Here is a 9,543-nt window from a genome sequence, read left to right on the forward strand (position 1 = left end):
CACACGAACGTCAGGCAAATAAACATCGCCGGACGTGGGCAGCGGATGTGCAAATGTGCTGGTCAGCCGCTCTGTGAGCAGCGGACGCCACATCATCGTCCCGCTCTCACCGCCAAGAGTCACCTCGCCCGCCTCGCTGTTTGCTGTCACTTACTCCAGACCCCGCTGTCGGCACTGGCGTGTTGACCCTCCGGAATCCAAGCCCACACGGGTGCGGAAGCCATGCCTTGAACCCGGCCCATCATCACGTGCACGTGGGGACATGACGCGTACGGTGTTCTGACCCACTCCCGAACCTTTCGATGCGATTTCACAGCAATTCTTTGTGTAGGTGACCGAAAACATCGCCGAATGTGAAAATGTGAAATGAAACGACTGAATGTGAAAGAACTGCTTTCGGCTCTGTCCCACGTTTGAGGCGTTCCTCCGTTCCTGTCCGAGCGCATCGGGTGGGGGGGGGGGGGGGGGGGGGAGGGAGGGCGCCTTATCCGGCGGCCTGGCGGCTCCAGGGGCCGGGCCGACAGCTCGCCGGCCGGATCGGCCAGGCCCGCTCACTAACGGCGGACGGATCAACGCTCGCGGCCTGGAGCATGCCAAATCGATACGCAGCGACCGTCATCCGCCTTCCTCAACGAAAAAAGAGCGGACCCTCGAGCCATCACAGCTCGCTCTCGGCCGACGGCTGCGGCCCCCGCTGCCGCTCGGGCCGACCCAGCGCCTGTCCATCGCCTACCTTTCCTGTAGGCGTCGCTGGCGGCCGGCACCGTCAACACCGCCAGCGTGGCGGCCAGAAGCAGCGGGCCCGCCGCCATGGTCGCACCGCGTCCTTCACGACACGCCTGGCCTGTCGCCGGCCACCCACTCTAGATGACACTGCCGCGCCTGGACGGTAGTCTGTGCCGCAGCACCATGCCAGCCCGGCGCGTCCGCCACTGGCCTATCGATTTCGGCGCGGCCGACTGCGGGCGGCGGAGGCGGCGAGGCGCGCGCCGCCCCCGGCCGGCCGCCAACTGCCCCGCCCACTCGGCAGCGACGGCAGTCAGCTGAGCGGGGGACTCGGCGGCGGCGGAGGCGCTCGCCGCGGAGAGCGGGGCAGAGTATCACACAGCGATCAGCCGGGGGCAGAGAATGGTCGGTGGCTCGGGTTGTCGCTAGATGAAAACGATATGCTATTGATGAAATCGGTATCGCTATGCTTTTGCTTCACTGGGTGTCTCGGTGCCCCCGATTGCAGCCCTGAATTATTGCAGCAGCCTTGCGGTAACGCATCGCAAAAGTCGACTTGAAAATTATTGCACGCACCGCCATTTCCTCTTGAGAGGCGTACGTCATTGTGAATCATGCTGGGAGTAGGTAGAGAGAGGACAGAATTGCCAACCATGCTGGCACTAGGAAGAGAGACGAACGCCATCGTGAATCGTGCTGGGAACAGGTTGAGAGACAGCTATCACTGTGATTTAGGCTGGAACTAGGTAGAGAGACAGGCATCATCGTGAATCATGCTGAGACTAGGTAGGCGGGCAGACATTATTGTAAGTCATGTTGGGTTTACATAGATGGACAGACGCGATCGTGAATCATGCTGAGACCAGATGAAGAACGGACGTCTTGTGAACCATGCTGGGACTGGGCAGAGAGACGGACGTCACTGCGGTTCAGGCCGGGATTGGGTGGAGAGAGGAACATTATCGTGGATCGTGCTGAGACCATGTGCAGAGACGGACGTCATTGTGACTCAGACGGGGACTAGGCAAAGGCAACAAAGTTGTCTTTACCTAATCCCAGTAGGCAAACAAAGTCGACGAAGTTAGCAAATGATTCATATTCATATTCAGATCTATTTCCTCCAGACAGCGGACTCGTTTTATTGACCTGAGTGCCTGCTCACAGATCATGATCTGATGGTGATGACCAAGCAAAGCAACACCGGCACACGCGCAGGCGGACGTCGCTGAGAGAGCACCACTTCCATTATCTGGATTTTTTGCCGCTACTGAACTGAACCTCCTGTTGCCGTGCGCACCAAATCTACGCCCAACAAACGCTATCAACAGAGGTACAGCAGGCCACCGGCCTCTCACGTCAGGCGCAATGTAAACAGCCAACACCAGTGCTGCCTTGTAAGTTTGCAGCGCTGCTCGTCGCAAGGGTGTTATCACTGTAAGGCCCGTAACGTCGTCAGCGCTGCTTCCCAGTTTCGTGTTTTACTTGTATAATGTTCCAAGGATTATATTCTTGCCATGAACGTGTTAGTAAGCATGCAACTGAGCCATGTTCATGTCTGTCTCTATTTATGCCTGATAGCGGACTTTTAATAGACCTGAATAAACACACGATCACGATCACAATCCTGTCACGGTCGCCCTGTGCGCAAACCAATCAACAGTCAGCTGCTGGGAGCATGTCGATCTGAATGTGAACATAAATCTGTCGCCGATTTCGCGAAAGCTGCTGTGCACCCCTTTTGACGTTTTCCACGTTTGCAAACTGCTTCGTGTGCAGCGTTTGAAGTCCGTGCAGACAAGTAGGCTACGCGCTAGCGTTTGGTCGAACACTCGTATTGGACTATATACGGATGTGCTCGATAATAATATAATCTGGTCTGATATCTGGACCTACTGTTTGCAATAAACGAACTGCTTATCATATCATTAAGCGTAGTTAACCATAAGGAATCGCTTAAGTTTATAGACGCCACGTGCCTTATGGACAGACCATCCACAACTGTCTTCCACTCCCCAGACTGTTGGTGGGTACGTGAAGGTGCTCGCCCGTTACTGGGATCATCACAAACAACATGTATGAAACTGGACGAACAAAACGAAAACCGCGCTCGTAAAGATGTGAAAAAACAGGCAAGTTTGACGTCCATACTGACAACCTCAACATAGCCAACATAATAATCGTTAATGTTTTATTCAGTCCGCCGGTAAGTCCCGTACTGGTTTGTTCCATTTGGTTGAATATCAGGCCCGTACATCCCCGAACGTTCCCTAGCAGTGACCAGCACGACCCGCTGGGACAAAGCCCCACGCCATGATTTCTTTGAGTTCCAGACAGACCGCGGGATCAACCCAAGAGAAATGTGACCGAACAGCCGTATGAAGCTCTTGAAGCCCGTATATGTGTATCGGTCGAAATAAAACCACCAGCATCATACAAATGACAAGTTACGAACCGAGATCTATTTCCCCGGGGTGCTGCAACATTTTGGCACAGGCTCGCCTGCCGCACTCTAACCAACTTCACCGGAAGCCACTGATTGCCGCGCGCTGAACTAACAGAGGCACATTCATCAAGAGGCACCAGGACAAACAATAGGCACGAGCCGCACAACCGGGAATGTACCCTATTCTGGTCTCACCCGCGCGACACAACAGCTCAGACCGCATCAACACGCACCGACATCAGCCGCCGGCGGCGCCCGCGCGCGCCTTCTTGGCATTCGTCATCCCTACGCGCACTATCATCCCACCACCGAAACAAGCTCCTGTTTGTCACCACGTGGTCAAAGACCCAGGGACCGTATCGTGGTAACGTCTACATGCGTGGGCCATTTCATTAACAAGTCATTGAGCGGCAAACTGGGTTATAGAAGCGGTTTTTAATGATGAGTCTAGCGATACGCTATCACAATGACTGGCGGCAGGCAACGAAATTGAACATGGTTTAACAGAAAACAACCCACTCTGGAAGTCCACAGGAAAGCACAACACCTACTGTCTGGCGGACAAAAAGACGCGCCTGTCTGCTGACTGACTGGCAGCCCCTGTCGAACGTGACAACAGAGTCACTGAGACATACCGTCTACATCGGTTCCAAGACTCCGTAGACGCGCCCTGCGCGTCGCTGCGACTCGACGCCCAGGAATCAACCGAAAGCCTGGGCGGCGCAACACACTGCTGCCCGGGGAGAAAAACCGAAGACGAATAGGGGAGGAGCGAACTGCTGAAGCCACAGACCCGTTAGCGCCGTACAGAGGGCCATGCAGCTCATGCCGCCAGACGGGCCGGTGGACGTCCCTGCCGCCCAGCCGTCAACAGTCGCCGACGGCTGGCCTCTCGGCCTCTGGACGCTTGTACGACAATGACGTCACAAAAACGTGACTTATTGTCGCTCAAGATCATTGCTCAGTGTGAAGGTGGCTGACCGATCACTAATATCCAAGTGTCAGCAGAACAAGAGTATAGTGTATGCACGCTATCACGATTACCGCAAGGCCCCGCGTGTCAGAATAACGTATAATTAAGTGCGCAATAACTGAGTGCGCGAGGCGTACCTAACCCAGTCACAAATCGACTGGCAGGTCCAGCCATAAACGGTGTGAGGAAGCACAAACGTTGTATATATCACATTGAGCAGCCTGTACGCACCCCAGCATGCTGACTAAGAAAATGAACGTGATTTAACAGCTCTAGAAATCAGAGGTTGACCTTTTTTATCACATTCCCACAAATGGCAGCATAGGCCGTAACGCATCACTTGTCAGAAGCATGCAAAGGGCGTCATGAGGCGTGATTTACTTTCTCTATGGCGGAGCCTAGGCATGATGCTCCGACGCCATCTACGTTCACGGCGCGCAGCGTAGATTCCATACGCGGCCGCCAGGATGGCGCCCAGGCCGAGCACCAGCGGCAGGTAGGAGCCGACCCTTTCAGCCAGTAGAAGGGCACGAATCTTGAAGGGCATGGCCGTGGTCTTCTGGAAGGCAGTCCCTCTGACGGGCGCGCCGGAAATAGGTGGCCAGGTGGGGCCGGCGTGCGCGTGAACAGGCGCTCCTCCAGGCCGAGCATCCAGATGCGGTTGAGCAGCACGCACAGGTCGACGTCGGCCAGGCTGAAGGAGGCGCCGCACAGCCACCAGCTGGCCCGCTCTGGAGCACGGCGAGGAGCAGGGTCAGGTGACGCCGGTGCCACGTCAGCGCCCACATACCGTGGCTGGTCAGTACAGCAGACACGGCGGGCACCGGGCATACTCTCGCTGGTCGACACGCAGACACGGCAGGAATCGGACATACCGCGGCTGGTGAACACAGCAGACACGGCAGGCTTCGGACATACCGCGGCTGGTCAACACAGCAGACACGGCAGGCATCGGCATATCGCGGCTGGTCAGCACAGCAGACAGACAAGACAACAGGTCAGCAAGAGAAGCGGAGCTCCCACCTCTGTGTACGTGACAGATGGACGCCAGATGGGAGGAGCAGGGGGGGGGGGGAGGGAGGGGAGGGAGGGGGCGTCTAGGGGAAACAGTATGAGTAGGGCCACGTACTTCCCACCCCGGTGGTATGTGTGACCAGAGCGGGGAAAGGGAGGGAGGAGAGGGACGTCTCCATGCAGTGTGAGCAGCAGCAGAGCTCCGAACTCCGGTGTGTGTGTGTGACTAAGGGGCGGCGGGGAGCGAGGGGGGAGGGACGTCTCCGTAGACAGTGTGAGCAGCAGCGGAGCTCCCACCTCCGGGTGTGTGTGACCAGCTCATCCGGCGGCGCGCTGCAGAAAGGCGTCACGCCTCGCATGGCCTGCCGGTGCTTCTCCGGGTCCAGCATGCCGTCAGCAAGTTTCTTCATGGAGTCCACCTTGTTCTGCAGCACCTCGCGTGCCTCGGGCACCTCTTCCATGGCATGCAGTACGCGAGCGAGCACCAACGGGTTCTTGCCCTCCGCCGGACGGGTCTCTGGCGGCGACAAGCAGCCCGTCAGAGACGGCGGCCGGCGCCACAGGCCCAGCTGCTTCCGTCTGTCTGAGCTGGTCGTGTTGCCGGATGTCATACAGGATACCAGATACAATTCGTTCATGTACACGGCGCGCTCGAGAAGATGGCATTGGATTGCTGAGGGAACAAGTACGGTATTTGGATAACAGTCGGCAGGCAACTGAACTGACTTCTAACTGACAACGCCCACATACTGGAACTGTCATAGAACGAACTTACTGTTCACAATAGAGCGCAGCATCATCCGAGGAAGTCGAACTTTCTGGCGTAGCTCTTCATTGTGGAACGTGCCATAAGTGAAGACAGGAATGTCCAGCTTGAGAAATTCCTCGGTGAAGTTGGTCACTTTTCGGTATTCCTCAGAACTTTTGTCCAGGGGAAGCAAACGCGGAAATTTCCCTGAAATTTGCCACAACAGTCACCTAGATATGACTTCCTAAATAGGCTCCTAGCAGAGCCCTGGGTAGGAGCCTAATGAACTATTATTCAGCATCTTGGACAGTGCTATGACAACAATATCTGGCATAATAATTACAAACTTTACAACAATCTAATGAAATATCCCAGTTGACCATAACTTTTGCAAGCAGACTGGTACCTCTAATGGTTTCACTGTATTGAAAATTAAATCTCCATCATCCTATCTACACAAGACGATACACAATCTGTCCTATTCTCTTACGGCCGTGAATGTCTTCCCCCTGCACCCGCAGCTGCCCCCCCCCCCCCCCCCGCCCTCGTCGCCAGACCCACCGTCGCTGAAGTTATCCTCCAGGTACTCCATGATGAGCGTCGAGTCCGGGATGACCTTGACACCATCCTGCAGCGCGGGCACGGTACCCTTGGGGTTGATATGCAGGTACTCGGGTCGGTGCTGTTCGTTCGCCTGGATGTTCACCAGCTCTTCCTCAAACGCCAGTCCCTTCTCATGCAGCGTGAGGACCGCCTGTTGGCCATCAGCTAGTCATTACGCCAGCAGACTGCGGGTCTCGTCAGCACGCAAGAAGACAAAGGCTCTCGTCAGCACGTCAGCTGACGACGGCTCTAGTCAGTACGCCCGCAGATGGCGGCTCTCATTGGCACGTCAGAAGATGGTGGCTCTCGTCAACACGTCTGCTGATGGCGGTTTTCGTCAGCATGTCAGCAGACAACGGCTCTAGTCTGCTCTCATCAGCAGATGGCGGCTCTTGTCAGCACATCTGCAGGCAACTGCTCCCATCAGCACGTCAACTGACAGCGGCTCTTGTCAGCTGACAACAGCTCTAGTTAGCTGACAGCTGCTCTCATCTGCAGATCAGCTGATGACTACTCCCATCAGCATGTCAGCCAGTGGTGGCTCTCATCAGCACATCAGGACACTGCAGCTCTTCTCAGCATGTTAGCTGGCAGGGACTCTAATAATTTATTTTGATGTACTCATTTGATTTAAAGTCAATTTGTTACTTCCTTATAACATCAAACACTATTACATTGTATGACATGCATATCATATGTTATCAGGTTATCATCAACTTATTTTGACTTAAAAGGAACATCATAGCTTGCACAAATAGGTTCATTACCATCACCAGGTGACAAGTATGTATGTAATACACTGCACAATACAGTTGATCAGCAGGTTAATAATCTGCAATTTTAAGCCTGTCATGCTCTTGGAAACACCATCATGCACATGTGTATTTAATTTACAGAGATCTTAGGATACAGTTGATAAAAATATAACTTACAGAACTAGAAATCTGGAACACAATTTCTGGTTAACACAATACAAATGAAATCAGCTAAGCAAACAAAACAACGAAGCATGTTGCAAGAAGTTCATATACTATGGCATAAATCCACTTTAGGAAATAAATTCCTTTCCAGCACCTCAAACTGCAGAAGTTTGGGTGGACTTTGTCACCTACAAACAATACTGAACTCTCAATGTTGGGTCAATCATAATTTATCGCACACATAGATAAGTTGAACCTTTCTCTGATCTGATTGCAGGATGATGTCACACTAAATACCACCTGTTTGAGCTTATTCAAGTGCCCAAGCAATAGGAAATGTCAAGGCAGTGGAAATATACCTACTACATACCTACCCTTTGAGAGTAAAATGACATAGGGAAATGGTACAGCTTGAGGAACCATTTCCATTCCGATTCATTCTTGCCTCTCGAATCACAACCTATCCTGTGGAATACGCCCAGCTCCTGCCAGATCACCCGGAGCGGAGATCCCGCCGACTATGACCGCGGTCGGGAATCGGAAGAATTGAAATTGGAGGGAAGTGAATGGAAATGGATTGCAGAATTGCAGTGAAAGTTTTGATCAAGAATGTCGCCACAGCATAAAATTATGTACCTGCTCAAAGCCGACAATTTTTCAGCAAGTCATGGACACTTTCAGGATAGATTAACCAATTAAAACACTTATATGAGGGGTAGGATAGGCGTTTAACGCGATCATGCAGCAAAAAAGCTTAGATCGAACAGGAGTATTTGTGCTATTACGCTTTTTGACAAACATTTGGCGCCAGCAAAGACAAAACAAGCATTTTTGACATTTCGAGGTGTTGTATGATCAAACAAACACGGGAACAGCGTTGGAACGAGTGGTTCGGACGTGTGTAAGTAGTGTCTTTGCAAGGCTAATTATCCGGTGTGTGTGTTTGTTTCTCCTTCACTTCTTTGTGAGGTTCAGCCCTGGGTAATGCCTATTTAGGCTGTTACGCTGTGTACCAGCATAGACAGTTCGGATGCTGAAACCCAGCTGGATGTGCAGTTGGTACATTAAGATGCATGCACTGGAATGAAGACAGTGACACCAAATGGCATAATATACGAATAATTGGAACAGAAAACCTCAGATAATGTTACATTCATTCAGGTTGTTGATAACAGCCTTAAACCACTGATTTGGTGCCAGGCACTTGAAAGATTACCTTGCTTAGTGATGTTAAAAAGTATGTTGTGAACAATTACTTCTAACTCAAGTTACACTGTGCTCCAGTGCTCTTTCAAGCCACATAACTTTTAATTGAACTAAGGGTTCAGTTTTGCCATGGTATGCAACTGATAGCTTAAGATTTTAGCTGCCTTATTTGGAACAAATTGCAATAGAAGATATAACCTGACACCTTGATTCTGCTGTGAATGATGTTTCTGCATGCTTCTCTTTCCCATTTGTGCATGATATAATATTAGTTTGTGGCATGATGCATTACTCAACAATGTTGTCAATGGTGCATCTTAGGTGAACAACATGAGTGCATACAGTGTGTGCCATGTGGTATATATTTTTGCCTGATCGTACAGCTGTTGTACCTGTAAAATATACTGTGAACCAATATAAGATACATAAATTGATGATCATATGTTGATATGAGTCACAGCTAATGGAGTAAACTATGTATATATCACCTCAGATATGTGGCAATATGTATATACAATGTATGTTTATTTCTGTTATGGTATGTTACACCTTCTTGACATCTGTGGGCATTATGTTCATGTTTTCTACCCACAGGTTAAAGTTTTGTCAAGTTCTTCAACTCCATACAGAAGCTGACTGATATGGAGGTAAGTTTGTCCATCTTTACATTAATTTGACCATTGCTGAAATCAGATGTTTATTTGCTCTGTCACAGGGATGATCTGATATGAGTTTGCATATGTTATTCTGACCTATGTTAATTCAACCATATTATTCCTGAATATAGACTGCCAACATGAAGGTGGTTATCTCAGATACATCACCAAGTTAAAAGTCAGGAAGCCTAATGAGAGAACATCATAAAACATTGAGTCAAAATGCACAAGTGCAAAAGCAACACATGATATAT

The 9,543-nt window shown here is 51.3% G+C and overlaps 1 protein-coding gene across 1 annotated transcript; it reads right to left on the bottom strand.

Moving 5' to 3' along the window:
• Positions 1–658: 658 nt before the first annotated feature.
• On the bottom strand, positions 659–7,838 carry LOC119089892 (ganglioside-induced differentiation-associated protein 1-like). Its single transcript, XM_037212698.1, has 7 exons — positions 7,802–7,838; positions 6,466–6,658; positions 5,932–6,111; positions 5,509–5,673; positions 4,759–4,873; positions 4,569–4,717; positions 659–750 (listed from the first exon to the last, which is right to left on the bottom strand). Exons 1-7 carry the CDS (start codon positions 7,820–7,822, stop codon positions 659–661), a joined length of 915 nt encoding a protein of 304 aa, XP_037068593.1. The 5' UTR covers positions 7,823–7,838.
• Between the last annotated feature and the right edge of the window lie 1,705 nt (positions 7,839–9,543).

This window comes from Pollicipes pollicipes, unplaced genomic scaffold, assembly GCF_011947565.3.
Source record: "Pollicipes pollicipes isolate AB1234 unplaced genomic scaffold, Ppol_2.1 Scaffold_3087;HRSCAF=3621_pilon_pilon_pilon, whole genome shotgun sequence".
Taxonomy (NCBI): Eukaryota; Metazoa; Arthropoda; class Thecostraca; order Pollicipedomorpha; family Pollicipedidae; genus Pollicipes; species Pollicipes pollicipes.

Coding starts and splice junctions, on each gene's coding strand:
- LOC119089892 (XM_037212698.1), bottom strand. CDS start 7,822: ATGTCATTTTACTCTCAAAGG. Junction 5,674..5,931: donor GCTGCGCTCTATTGTGAACA/GTAAGTTCGTTC, acceptor TGTCGCCGCCAG/AGACCCGTCCGGCGGAGGGC. Junction 4,718..4,758: donor GAGCGCCTGTTCACGCGCAC/GCCGGCCCCACC, acceptor CGCGCCCGTCAG/AGGGACTGCCTTCCAGAAGA.